Below are 15,056 nucleotides of genomic sequence, written 5' to 3'. Positions count from 1 at the left end.
GCATTGATGGAGTTGACATGGGCATCGATGGCATTGCCCCAGGCATCGATGGCGCTGACATGGGTATCGATGGCATCAATATGGGCATCGATGGATTGATGTGGGCATCGATGGAATGGTCTTGGACATCAATGGAATCAACGAGGGCATCGATGGCGGCATGGACGGAATTGATGCAGGTATGGATGGCATCGATGGAGGTAGACACAACATCAATGGTATCAAAAGAGGCATCGACGGCATGGATGAGTGTATTGAAGGAATCGATAGAGGCCCAATGGAATCGATAAGGGTATCAATGGCATCGACGGCGGCAACAGTAACTGTGACATCCCTATCCCTCTAGCTCCGAAGAACGCGGAGGATCGCAGTAAGGACACTCACAGGTATTGTGGGGCTGACCGAAGGTGAAAACATAGGGAGAGAGAAGGCCACAGTTCGGTTGGTAAGCTGGGGGAAACCGTTAGTGAGCTGACAGAAACCGACCAAAACACAGGGCATAGTACTCACCGAGTGTCGATGATATGTACGCAAAGGGGGACCCGGGTAGGGAAAAATTATTTGTGAAGTAAAACTTCAAGTATTTCCGTGAGGAAAAATTGTGAGAAATTTCTCACAGAGCTCCTGAAAGCGATGCTAACTGCAGAGCGGAAAAAAGAAGACTGAAGGGAGACCACTGTGGACACAGGGATAATGGCATGCTGGGCATGCTCAGTGCACTCAGTGTGCCAGTGTCAGTCAAAGCTTTTCTAGAAACTGTGACAGAAAAGTTTTCCGTGACAGGGATCCGTCCAGTGACGTCACCCACATGTGAGGACTACCACCCTGCTTGTCCTGGGAGAAAATTATTTTTCACAGGGACGGTAATTTTTAAATCAATGCGTGAGCAAACATGAGCATGTGTTTGCCGGTCCATACCCAGGGGCGCGGCTATTTTATAACATACGTGTGCATAGGCGCTCATGTTATAAAACAGCCTGTCCACGTGCACAAGTACGCTCAGTTTTCAAATGAATAGTTGCCTGTGCACGCAAAAGCCGCTTCTACCCCATAAGTGGGGACATTTTTAAAAGGGATGTGAGTCAACGCCTGTTTTACCAGTTTCTTCCCAGTTCACCCATTTACCAGCTAGTTCTTGCAAACCTCCCTGGTTTGATAGCCTGTACACCCTTCCGAAATAGCTTTTGTTTTTTTGTTTTTTTTACTGACACACCATCCATAGCAGAAGTAAAGTTATATGGCAGGGGACCTCGGCATGTACTGGACACGCAAATTATTGATTAAAGTCTTGAACCGCACATGCCTTGCCCAGATCATGCCCCTTTTTGAGAAAGTCAGAGATGTGTACGCAGCAAGAGATTCATGTGTATCCAGGCAGCTTTTAAAATCTGCTTGGCACATACCAGCCTCACATATTTGCGCATCCCCTAATTTCAACACCATCGGGCTTTTAAAATTCAGCTTTCAATGCACAATTAAGCTCTGAAATTCATCACTGGAGGATGTGGTAAAGGCAGCTAGCATAGCCGGGTTTAAAAAGGTTTGGACAAGTTCTTGGGAGAAATCCACAAATTGTATTAACCAGATAGGCTTGAAAAAAGCCACTACATATCCCTGGATGTTAGCAGTATGAGATCCATCTACTGTTTGGTATTCTGTCTAGCACTTGTGATAAGTGCTGGACAGATAAGCCACTGCTGCAAACAGGTTACTGGGCTTGATGGACCCTCGGTCTGACCCCGTATGGCAATTATATTCTTATTTAAAAAGGCTGAAGGAAAACCAAATGACTGCTGGCATGGTTTAATAGTGAGGTAAAAAAGGCAATTAAAACCAAAAAGGCATCATTCAAAAAATGGAAAGCAGATTAAAATGAGGAAAACAGGGAAGAGCGTAAGCACTGACAAGTTAGATGTAAAAAAGCAATTAAGCAGGCTAAGAGAGAATTTGAAAAGAATCTTACCATAGAGGTAAAAACAAGTAATAAAGCCTTTTGACAAGAAAATTTATTCTTTGTCTCTGTTTTTACTGATGAGGATTTGGGGGTCATACTCATACTGGAAACATGTTTTTGATGGTGATGAGACTGAGTATGGAATCACTGTGAAATTGGAATGCATAATAAAGCAGAGATGCTTACCTGTAACAGGTGTTCTCCTAGGACAGTAGGATGGAGTCCTCACACATAGGTGACATCATCAGATGGAGCCTTGCACAAAAAACTTATGTCAAAGTTTCTGAAACTTTGACTAGGCACACTAAGCATGCCCAGCATGTCCTATACAACGCGTCCATGCAGGGTTCCTCTTCAATCTTGTAACAAATTTCTGATAAAATAAAAAATAGGAGAAACCCAACTCTGCGGGGTGGCAGGCAGGTTTCATGAGGACAAACATCCTGCTGTCCTAGGAGAACACCTGTTACAGGTAAGTAACTCTTCTTTCTCCTAGGACAAGCAGGATGGTAGTCCTCACTCATAGGTGAATCCCTAGCTACAGGCTAGGGATTTGAGTTGTCAAAACAGCAGCAGATTGTGAAGAACTGGGCTTCTAAATGGCAGATGCAATTTAATGTGAACAAGAGCAAAGTAATGCATCTAGAGAAATATAATCCCAACTACAAGTACACGATGCTGGGTTTTGTATTAGCAGTATTGTGTGCAGTTCTGGTTGCCCTATCTTAAAAAAGACACAGTGGACACAGAAAAGGTAAAGAGAAAGGCAACAAAAATGATAAAGGGGATGGAAAAGCTCCCTTATGGAAAAAGGCTAAACACATTAGGGCTCTTTAGCTTGGAAAAGATACTTGATGGGGATATGATTGAAATTTATAAAATCATGAGTGGGATGGAATAGGTAAATAGGGAACGGCTATTTACTCTTTCAAACAACAATAGGAATAGGTGATACTCCATGAAACTAGCAACTGGCAGATTTAAAACAAATTGTAGAAAGTATTTTTTCACTTATGGCCAGATTTTAACACCCCCCCCCCCCCGCGTGTAAAAACGGGGGTTATGTGCATAGCCGGGCCTTGTGAACGCTATGCGCATTTTAGAAGAGGCCCGGCCGCATGCGTAACCCCTGTTATCATTTCTTATGAGTTGGAAATCCAAAAGAAGCAAGACTAAACTTCCCAGCCAAAACCCCCCAAAACAAAAGAGTACGCAAGTTCATGGTTATTTCCACAATGATTTTTAATTAAAATTTAAACAGAACCATGAATACTCCCAATTTGTATGGAAAATTGTGAAAAATACATAAAATGTATGGACAAATTTGGCCTTATTTGCAAGTTTTCTTTCCTTGGGTCACTGGGTCCTAGCAGACCAGTCCCAACACATGAGTTTGCCTCCCTACCAGCAGATGGAGACAGAAAGCAATTAGATCATGACATCCCATATAGGGTCCCATGCAGCCTGCAGCTCTTCAGTATTTCTATATGAAAGCAAAGAACACACCTTGTCTCTCTCCTAAACAAACAAAGAGATTGTTAACAGACACTGACTGTCACAGGTTCCCCACCTACTGAGGGATTAAAATAGATAAAAACCAGAAAACACCAAACGTATAACCAGTTAGCTGAAAGCTTTCTTCAGATGAGCAGGCAGAAGAATAAACTGGATGGGATCCTGGACTGGTAGCACTCAAAGAAAGAAAATTAGCAGGTAAGACAATTTTTCTTTCCTTTTTATCAGACTAGATAAGTCCAGACACGTGGGATGTACTCAAACAATCTCACACTACATGAGATCCCAGTATACCTGCTCTCAAGATGCCCACCCCAAAAGCAATAACGTCTCTGGCCTAAACATTCAAGTGGTAATACTTATCCAAAAATGTAGAGGACCAGGCTGCCGCCTGCATATTTTCTTTAGCAGAATCATGTGATATTCGCTCAAGAAGCTGCTTGGGCCCTGGTTGAATGAGCTTTATGCACTTAGGAATCACATGTGCCCTGGAGATACAGTATACGCTGACCTATTGCTTCCTTAAGCAACCAGGCCATCGTCGCTTTTGATGCAGCTTTGCCTTTCTATTGGCTACTGAAAGGAATGAACAAATGATCCAATCCTTCCTATTTTAAAATCTGCCAACGTTACTAATGTAAATCTTTTACGTGCATATATTTACTCCTGCTCAATATATAGTGTAAGTGATCGTAAACATTTCAAAAAGTGAAAAAAATGACTGGTTGAGGGGTCTGGATGAAATGGGAGGACTTCAGACTGAAGAGTCAGGAGGGTCTTTACAAGCTGTTGTTGGACTAAGTGAACTGGTCATTTCATTGCCTGTACATGTAAACGCCAACTTATTGGAGGGGGGAATGCATTTAAATAATGCGTGTAAAATCTATTTGCGTATCCCTTTAAAATTTGAAATACAAATACGTGGGTATTTGTGCACACTTATCTGGCTAAATTATGACTTATCTGGCTAAGTAGTAGGCATGTGCATTGTCTTGTTTTATTGATTTGGGCTTCGTTTTCGGGCCCCCGTGGGAAATTTCATTTTTCTCACTGCTCGTTTTTTTCTTCATGGGTCCCAATTTTCGTGTTAGTGCACGCTAACAGGAGTTAGTGCACTAACACGAACTACGAATTTTTCTGAAATTTCGGAAAAATTCAGTTCATTTTTCGGTGCCCCCGAACCATGATGAATTAGATAATTTCGTTGAAATTGTCTAATTTGTGAAAAATGAACGTACATCTCTACTAAGTAGTGCCTTTGCTGCTACTTGGACAAATTTGAACTTAGCCGGATAAGTACTGCTACTTATCCGGCTATATTCCGATTTATCCAGCTAAGTAGCAGCAGACAAGTCTGAAAAGCACTACTTGTCTGTCTAAGTAGTGCTTTGCAAACTGATCTGGCTAAGTGCCGCTACTTAGCCAGATAAATCTGCATTTATCCACGTCTGAACTTGTGTGGCTCGTGATTTTTATATACACAAGGGTTTGTGTGCACGTATGTATTCGCATTTTATAACCTTTGCATATCGTTTCCATGCAGGTTATAAAATACAGTACAAACTTTGTGTGTATGCCTATATACACACGTATAGTGCACTTGAGCAGTTTTGAAAGTTATTTTCTTGTTGAGTCTAAAATAGCAAACGCTGAAGAAAGGTTTAGAGAGTTTCTGACAAAAGTAATATTGGTAAAACAAAGCTTTAATTTCAGAAATTTTTTTTCAGTGAGTAATCTTCATTTCTTTATATGCTTTTTATTTGTTCTCATTTGCTTTGGATAATTTTTGTCATATTTATTTGGCTCTTACATTTATGTGCTTTTCCTCATTAACTACTGCTCTCCTTACTGAATTTTATAAATACTTTAAGATGTGATTTTCAAGTCTATATACCACAAATCAGCCTAAATGCAGCTTATCAGTGCACATAAAACGACACAGCACAGTGCTTGGCAAAAAAAAAAAAAAAAGTAAACAAATAGGCACTAATTGTTACCTTCAATCTGAATTTTACTAGCCAACCCAGGAGGCAAGTAAGACTGTACCAATTGTGGCCTGAAAAGTTAAACAAGATATAATATAAATAAAGTGATAGATTTTCGAAAACTACTGATCAATTTAAAGTACATTAAAATGTTTTGTTTTACTGGAACTGCTTTCCCTTAATAGAAAAAATAAAAGAGTCTGGGAAAATATTGAAATGAGGTCAGTTACACTAGTTAACATGAAAAAAGAATCCCTCATTATGCCATTTGCTGCATCTGGAAGAACTGATTTTATGGCTTCAGTATTGAAAGCAATCCATTCAGGTAAATTAGCCGGATAAGACTTAGCCGGCTAACTTACAAAGGATATTCAGCAGCACAGCTATGTTGCTGAATATCCCTGTATTTGGTGCTACTTAGCGGGATAAATTATATTGGCTAAGTTAGATCTGCTCTATGGCAGGTCTAACTTATCTGATTAACTTAACTGGATAAGTATGAATATCACTACTTATCTGGCCAACAGTGTCATTCATTAAGGAAAATTAGTTCTTACCTGTTAATTTTTGTTCCTGTAATACCATGGATCAGTCCAGACCATGGGGTTGAGCCTCCTGTCCAGCAGGTGGAAACAGACCAAAACTGAAAGGGTATCCTAAATGAGGACAGAGCCTACCCTGTAGCCCTTCAGTATAATCATTGTCAAAGCAGAGAAATAAACACCATGGAACAAGCAAGTAACAGAAGAACTCGAGCAAACAACAAGAGAACTCTGAAAATTGGAAACAAGAGAAAACAGCGAATGAACTCTGTGCATGGACACTCTTGCATAAATGCCCACCATCATCACATAGATGCTTCTGGTGCCTCTTATTAAGGAACACATAGAACAGAAAGAACAATGTAGGATACAGCATTGGAGGAATAGTATAAGGATCTTCGAGCGGACAGGAAGAACAGAAAGGGAAGGGCGTCTGGACTGATCCGTGGTACTACAGGAACGAAAATTAACAGGTAAGAACTAATTTTCCTTTCCCTGTACGTACCCGGATCAGTCCAGACTATGGGATGTACCAAAGCTTCCCTAGACAGGGTGGGACCTTGACAGTCCCACTCGAAGTACCTGCCGCCCAAAGGAACCAAAACATCAAGACGGTAATGTCGAGCAAAAGTATGCAGAGACTTCCAAGTAGCTGCCCTGCATATCTCTTGCGGGGAGACCGACTAGCTTTCCACCCAGGAAGCCGCCTGTGAACGCAAGGATTGGGCCTTAAGGCCCTCCGGGACCGGGCGTCCCTGACAGATATAAGCCGACGATATCGTTTCCTTCAGCCAGCGAGATTTCGTAGTCTTTGAGGCCTGTTTGCCCCGGTTGGGGCCACTCCATAAGACAAAAAGATGATCCGATACTCGAAAGTCATTAGTCACCTCAAGATAACGCATAAGCACGCGTTTCACATCCAGACAGCGGAGATCATCCCTGCTGGGGCTTGCAATGTCCGCAGGAGAGAACGCGGGGAGCTCCACCGACTGATTGACATGAAATGAAGATACAACCTTCAGTAAGAATGACGGGACTGTCTTAAGAGAGACCCCGGAGTCCGAGAAACATAAGAAGGGCTCGCGGCAAGACAACGCTTGGATCTCCGCCCCCCGTCTGGAGGAGCAAATAGAAACCAGAAACACCGCCTTAAGCGTCAAATCCTTAAGGGTGGAACGGCGAAGGGGCTCAAAAGGAGCCTGACAGAGGGCCCGAAAGACCAGATTCAAACTCCACGAAGGACAAGTGGGACGCAACGGCGGCTTCAAATGTTTGACCCCTTTGAGAAAATGGACAATATCTGGATGAGACGCAACTACATAGCCTTCGAGGCTTCCCAAGAGAGAACCTAGGACAGACACCTGTACACAGAGCGAGCCAAAGGAGAGACCCTTAGAGAGGCCATGCTGGAGAAAGGAGAGGACTAGCGAGACTGGAGCCGAACGTGCCGTAACACCTGCTTCCTTGCAGACCAGCTCAAAAACCTTCCAGACCCGGACATAGGCGAGGGAAGTAGAAGTTTTGCGAGCCCGCAAAATAGTGGAGATTACGTCCTCAGCATATCCCCTCCGTCTCAGCCTTCGCCATTCAAAAGCCAAGCCGCAAGACAAAAGCGATCTGCCTGGTCGAAAAATATGGGACCTTGGCAGAAAAGGTATTGAAGATGGCCGAGGCGAAGGGGACCGTCCGACGCGAGATTGACTAGGTCCACAAACCACGGCCTGCGAGGCTACTCGGGAATTTGAGAATGACCGGAACGCTGTGAAGCTCTATCCGTCTGAGCACTTTCCCTATGAGGGGCCAAAGAGGAAATACGTTCAGAAGAACGTCGCGCAGCCACAGAAGGTCTAGAGCATCCACCCCTTCCAAGCAGTGTTCCCGCCAGCGGCTGAAGAAACGGGGAGCCTTGGCGTTGCTCAGTGTTGCCATCAAGTCCAGGTGCGGAGGACCCCACCTGCTGATGATTAGGGCCATGGCGTCATCGGACAACTCCCACTCGCCTGGATCCAGACGTTGACGGCTCAAGAAGTCGGCTTGAACATTCTCGTTGCCCACAATATGAGAAGCTGCGAGGCTGTTCAGGTGTCGCTCCGCCCAAGCGAGAAGTCGACTTGCTTTGAGGGCCACCAGTTGACTCCTAGTGCCCCCCTGGCGATTGATGTATGCCGGGGTGGTAGAGTTGTCCGAGAGCACCCGGACCGCTCATCGCCGAAGTAGTGGGAGAAATGCCTTCAGTGCCAGGCAAACCGCACGAGTCTCCAGGCGGTTGATGTGCCAGCAAGACTGAGTTGGGGACCAGTGCCCCTGCGTGGTCTGGGCCTGGCAAACCGCTCCCCAACCGGAAAGGCTGGCATCCGTTGTGACTACTATCCACTGCGGGGTCCGAAGGGACATTCCACGAAGGAGGTGCTTGAGAGTAAGCCACCATTGTAAGTCGCTGATAGTAGAGTCGGAAAGCGGGAGCTGCATCTGAAACTGCTCCGATACTGGCTCCCAACGGGTCAGCAAAGCCCTCTGTAAAGGACACATATGTGCAAACGCCCAGGGGACCAAGTCAATCATGGAAGCCATGGTCCCCAGGACCTGCAGATAATTCCACACTGTGGGAAGAGGCATGGAGAAGAAGCTTTGAACCTCATCCATCAACTTGAAAGCTCTCAAGTCCGGCAGAAAAACCTTGCCGATGCGGGTTTCGAAGCGAGCCCCCAGGAACTCCAAGACCTGGGTCAGGTAGAGATTGCTCTTGGCAAAATTGACAATCCATCCCAGGGACGAGAGAAGAGCAAGTATTCAGTCTACCGCCTGGTGGCAAACGGTCTCCAACATGGCCCGGATTAACCAATCGTCCAAGTATGGGTGAACCAGCACACCTTCCTTCCGAAGGGCTGCCGCCACCACCACCATCACCTTGGTAAACGTGCGTGGTGCCGTGGAGAGACCGAAGGGCAGGGCCTGGAACTAGATGTGTTGGCCCAGGATGTGGAACCGGAGAAATCTCTGATGTTCGGGACGGATCGGTATGTGCAGGTAGGCCTCCGTCAGATCGAGTGAGGCCAGAAATTCTCTGGGATGGACCGCCGTTATCACTGCCCGAAGGGTTTCCAACCGGAAATGGGGCACCTTGAGGGCACGGTTGACCCTCTTCAGATCCAGGATGGGACGGAAGGAGTTGTCCTTCTTTGGGACCACAAAGTAGATAGAATATTGGCCTGCGCCGTGTTCTGCCACCGGAACCGGGAGGATGGCCCCCAGCCTCTGGAGTCTGGTAAGAGTCTGAGCCACAGCGGCCCGTTTCCGGGGACCACATGGAGAGACCCTGTACAGGTCCAGGATGTCGCGAGCAAACTCTAAGGCATAGCCTTTGTCTATGGTTTCGAGGACCCACTGGTCCGACGTGATTTTGGCCCATTCCTCCACGAACAGAGACAAACGACCACCTAAGTTGGGAACGGAGGGATGGACCAGCGGATTCTCATTGGGAGGTGGGCTTGGGCGCGGGACGATGGGAAGCGGCATCTCGGAAGGGCCGACGACCTCGAAAGGACTGGGGCCAAGACTGGGACCTAGAGGAAATTCCCCTAGAGAAGGCGCCCCTCACTTTTGGGTGATATCTATGTTGGCCCCGGAAGCGGGTACAAGTAGGGAAGAATCCCTAGCATCCCTAGCGCCTCCTTTTGACCCGAAGCGTCAGCTGTCAGTGGGTTTGACAGCTGACGCTCAATTTTGCCGGCGTTGGTTCTCGAGCCCGCTGACAGCCACGGGCTCGGAAACCGGATGCTGGCAAAATTGAGCTTCCGGTTTTCGGCCCGACAGCCGCCGGCCCATTTAAAATGTTTTCTTTTTTTTTTTTTTTACTTTTTTTTTTTATCTTTCAGGACCTCCAACTTAATATCGCCATGATATTAAGTCGGAGGGTGCACAGAAAAGCAGTTTTTACTGCTTTTCTGTGCACTTTCCCGGTGCCGGCAGAAACTAGTGCCTACCTTTGGGTAGGCACTAATTTCTTAAAGTAAAATGTGCGGCTTGGCTGCACGTTTTACTTACTGAATCGCGCGGGCATACCTAATAGGGCCATCAACATACATTTGCATGTTGCATTTGCATGTTGAGGGCGCTATTAGGTGCCGCGGGTTGGACGCGCGTTTTCCTCCCCTTACTGAATAAGGGGTAAGGGAAAACGCGTGTCCAAGGGCAGGTTAACAGTGCGTTCTGTCGGAGCGCATTGTACTGTATCGGCCTGAAAATCAGTTGAAAAACGGGGTCTAGCGCCCCTGGGGGGGGGGGGGGTGGTCAGGACCAGCAAAAGGAGACTGCGTGGGGCTCAAATCGGGGGGGGGCAGCTCAGGCTGCTGTGAAAAAAAAGCAGCCGAGAAACCTAAAATGGCCACCGTTCCCGCGGTTTGAAGGCCTGGAAACGGCGCGGCCAAAAGTTTAGAAGGCCTGGACCGGGTTCCTGAGGGCATCGGGGACTCTGAGGAATCTTCTTCTCCCCCCACCCCCCCCCCCCCGGCAAACAGCTCGAACGAAGTCCCTCCCGAGAGAGACGCAAGGAGGAATCCCCACAAGCCAATCGCGACATGGCCCCGAAGTGGAGGAGGAGCAGCACTTAAAATCAGCTGGGCTGCCGGGGCTGAAGGAGCGGAGGCAGAGACTGAACTCTGCACGATCCTAAACTCTCTCAGAGGCTGCAAAACAATACAAGTAATGTAGAGAACTGTCTCTATTTATATATTTATATTCTTTTTTTGTTTGTTTATTTATTTTAAACAAAACAGGGAGGAAAGGATCCCTGCAGGCAGCCTTAGAAAAAAATCATCCCAGTGAAGGGAGAAAATTATGGAGGGGGAGAGAGAGAGATGCTGAACAGGGGGAGTGACTGGCACCACCAATTTCCACCCCTGCAGCCGAGGACTACCGGGAATAGGGAGCCTAGGCTATATAAAACAAGGGGCAAAGCCCCCCTAGGCCCCCGCAAGAGCAAGGAGACAGGGACTGTCTCCTGTGAAAGTAATCCACAAAGTTCAAACTCCTTTTCTTTTTTTTTTTTTTAAATCAATAAAAGATAAATACTTGCTTGATCCAAACAGCATTAGAAGTAAAGGCAGAAAGAATCCCCAAAGGGACAAAGAATAAAGCAAACAGGGAACCACAGGGTGAGCTGTTCCACCTGCTGGAGACAGACAAATACTGAAGGGCTACAGGGTAGGCTCTGTCCTCATATAGGATACCCTTTCAGTTTTGGTCTGTCTCCACCTGCTGGACAGGAGGCTCAACCCCCATGGTCTGGACTGATCCGGGTACGTACAGGGAAAAGCGTGTTAACACCCTAACGCACGCTATAATTACCGCATTGCAACTTTAACATGTAAATGAGGGAAAGGGGCAGGGTTGGCATGGGGTTAGGGCGAAGAAAAAAATGTTATGCCAGTACCACTGCGGGCGATAATGTTTTACACATTATCGCCAGCAGTAGCATCAGAAATAACACCACCTTTTTAGTGGCGCTATGGGGGCGATAGTGTACGGCTTGGCTGCAACTGCGGCAGGTGAAAACACACTGCCATGATGCAGCCGGCTGCACACTATTGGCCACCCCCCCCACCCCTTTTCTGGCTGGATAAGCAGCACCACTCCGATCCACCTACAACTCATCCAGCTATCTACTTAGCCAGATAAATGACCTATCAGCTAAATGGTAGCCGCTGAACATAGCCAGATACTCAGTGGCTGCCACTTATCCAGATAATACCAAGTTATCCAGCTAAGTAGCGTTTCAATATCGGGCTCCCCATTATTACCATGTGTCCTGAAACTGTCAGCGCCAGGAATCATTGGAGTGATATTTAAAAATATGACATGCCAAGGTCACAGCAAACTTGGTAGACAAGATGGGCATGGGCATCAGATGACTGGAACACGTTGAAAACATCCCTCACTGACTGACTCATTATCCCCCTGAATAAGTCACCTGAAGTTTATGATACGTTTTCTGGCACTGGGGTCTTAACCTTGTGCACCAGGCTGCAATTGACAATTATAATTGTCTCCGATAAGGTAGATCTGCTCCGTCAATGGACAGAACCAACACAGAAATCAAAATGAAAACTTTCCTCAGTGTGCTTACACCTAATATAAAGCATTTATACATTTTGAGAATTTATGGAAAATTAACAGAGTTAAAGAATCATAAGATTCAAACATCTTTGAAAAGACTAAAATAATTAAGAAAAAAACCTACTTTTTAACAACAAACTTAATTTTGGCATTTCCACGGACAATTCTTTCTAATCGTGGAATTCCAAACCATGTGGGGCTCCGGAATGGAATTCCCTCTGGTAAACCTTCCACATACAGAAACTCAGGGTTTGATTCAAATACAGGATAGGGCACCTTCACAGGCTCTGAAAGCCCCAAAGCTTGTGCTGAAAATGGAAACAATAAAAATTATGTTCTACAGATTGAGCTACAAGACAATTTAAAACCATATGATTTTGCCACATGTATTTGTAATTAATTCTCTGAATTCAATAACTACTTTTTTTTATTACTATAAGCATAAGTGGCCTTACTGCAATGGGTATAGCATTTATTTTCATAGATAAAGAATATAACCACATAATATGCTATATTCTTTGTATATGCCCATGTTCAATTTTGTTTATAATGAGAGAAAAAATAAATTGCTCACACAGTAAATGAAACCGAAGGCTTACTACTGCTTCAGTACTGTCATGCAGTGTCTCATCATCTGTGGGTTTATCTATCAATTTCAATATCACCTTATCTGTTCACAGAAAGATTCCATTGTCAATTAGAAGTCAAAAGAAACCTTCAAGGTTTTTTATTTTTCAATAAAGGCTTTACTGTATTAAAAATAAAATGCAAACTATGTGTTAAGCAATCTGCTTACAGTACAATTAAGGTTCTCTAGCACACAAGGATACAAACATATTTATTTTAGGAATGAAGAATGGGTTCTTGGCAGCACTAAGCCAGAAGCACAGAGATATTTCAGTGCTCAGATCATCAGTTATTAGAGAGTGAAAGAGGAGATGGCTAATGATGGACATTGAGCCATGGCCTAGAGACAGTGATGGGTTCAACCTTGGGAGGGTCCTTCCATTTGTCTCCCAAGAATAACAATACAGTCACAGTAATTAGGAAGAATGGGGGCACTAGAGGCAGGGGCGGATTCCCGATGACGACCGGCCCGGGGATTCGCCGCCCAGGCCGGCCCAGGAGATACCACGTGGTCTGCCGAGCGCGGCTCTGTCACAGCCGCGCTCGGCAGACCATGTGACTAAAGTGACTGGCCCACCAGGGGATGCCCGATCCCCCGATAGGCCAATCCGCCCCTGACTAGAGGACAGGAAAGAAATGGAGAAGTGCGATTCCTCAGAGGTCGCAAGATGATTATGAGTCTGGAAAATGTACAAAGGGTATGAACCAAGAAAAAACAAGAGGTATAAATTTCAACATATAAATTGTAGTTCATTTGACTGGCAGGGGAAATTCTCAGAATGGTCAAAAAATGTTATATGTAAAGAGATAAATTTCAGTAAGTCACTCAGAGGCCCATATTCAAAAGCATTTAGCCAGATAATTAAAATAAATAACTTCTGAGTTATTTAGTACAATTTATAAACTGCTTTCTCAATTTAAAATAAATCATCCAAAGTGATATACAACATTAAAATATAGAAATCATAAAAGACAATAAAACAAAATCATTCTCATCAACATATTTAAAATTATAAACAGTACACCTCAATAAGACTAATTATAGAGACCCTTAATTGAAAGAATAAGCTAGGCCTTCAATTTCTTTTAAAATTTCAATAGATCATGCTCCTCCCTAATCACCAAAGGTAGATCATTCCACACCTTTGGGAATACCATGGAGAAAGTTCTATTCTGAAAACTTACATGATGAAAAGCCTTAACAGATGGTAACTGTAACTGACATTGGTGATGAGATCTCTGAGCCTACTTGATGTTTTCCATGACAGATGTTTTAAATGCAGTAGGCATTTCCCCTTCAGTATTTTAAAGGCTAAAACTAGCACCTTAAACTTATATTGAGATTTTTTTTTTTTTTATTTAAAATGATTTTTAACCCTCACATTTCAATAAAGTTCATGGCGTTTCATAACTGCCACATGCATAAAAGATATATGTAAAAATCAATTAAAACAAATTATAAAACGACAAGCCCTGTTACACCGTCTTTGATGCAGTGAGCTCAGATCTTATGGGGAGCCAATGCTGAAGTGCCCAAATCGTCATTTAGCAGTCATCCTACTAAGAATTGGCTAGAATTTAGCTGGCTAAGTTAGGGGCAATTCTGGGGGCATAACTGGGAGGAGTTGAGTTAGCCGGCTAACTCCGATATTCAAAGGTTAGTCTGGTTGGGCCAAAGAGCTGTCCCAAATTTAGCTGGATGAAGTTAGCCTGCTAACTTTAAAATAGCTAGCTATATTCAGTGATGCAGTTCCACTACTGCATATACCTTCAAAGTTGCCTGGACAAGTTTATCCGGCTACCTTTGCTATCCGGACAATGATTGAATATGGACCTCTCGGTGACTAAATAACTGGCTACTTTGCGTTGAAAATTTCCTAAAGTTAGCTGGCTCTAACTTTAGTTACACTTGTAAAGGTGGCCGGATACAGTTATGCCTGCTGTTGGTGCACTCAAAAAGAGCCAACTAAATTTAGTCAGCTAGCTCTAAAAATTGAATTATACGTGAATTTTAAAAGCCCAGCACATGCCAAAACTGGGAGTCATGACAGTATACGTTTGGGTGGCGCAGGCTGAGCAGATTTTAAAAGCAGCCCATGTACGCATGTATTTTACTGGTACGCACACAAGTGAGGAGCCCCAATGAGGCGTGGGGTGTGGGCGTGGTCTGGGCAGGGCAGGGCAAGGGCGGGGCACGGGCATTCCGGGACTTTAAACATGAAATGTGCGCATAAGTATTTACCCGCACAAGCGGGCGCTGGGGGCCTCTGCTATGGATGGCGTGTAAGTCATAAAACAAAAAAAAAACTAGGTTAGTCA

At 44.8% G+C, this 15,056-nt stretch overlaps 1 protein-coding gene across 9 annotated transcripts in view; it reads right to left on the bottom strand.

Moving 5' to 3' along the window:
* GTF2I (general transcription factor IIi) overlaps nucleotides 1-15,056 on the bottom strand; it is a 240,633-nt gene that overhangs the window by 50,828 nt on the left and 174,749 nt on the right. For 5 of the 9 annotated variants that reach the window (XM_029612153.1, XM_029612156.1, XM_029612155.1 and 2 more), the window contains 3 exons: nucleotides 12,685-12,780; nucleotides 12,235-12,418; nucleotides 5,467-5,525 (listed from right to left, as the gene is read on the bottom strand). In XM_029612153.1, the coding sequence (XP_029468013.1) occupies nucleotides 5,467-5,525; nucleotides 12,235-12,418; nucleotides 12,685-12,780 (339 nt within the window). The remainder of the gene's footprint in view (nucleotides 1-5,466; nucleotides 5,526-12,234; nucleotides 12,419-12,684; nucleotides 12,781-15,056) is intronic. The other 4 variants (XM_029612158.1, XM_029612160.1, XM_029612159.1 and 1 more) reach the window with 1 other exon arrangement.

The sequence above is a fragment of the Rhinatrema bivittatum genome, chromosome 8 (assembly GCF_901001135.1).
Source record: "Rhinatrema bivittatum chromosome 8, aRhiBiv1.1, whole genome shotgun sequence".
NCBI lineage: Eukaryota > Metazoa > Chordata > Amphibia > Gymnophiona > Rhinatrematidae > Rhinatrema > Rhinatrema bivittatum.
This window is presented reverse-complemented; position numbering and strand designations above follow the sequence as displayed.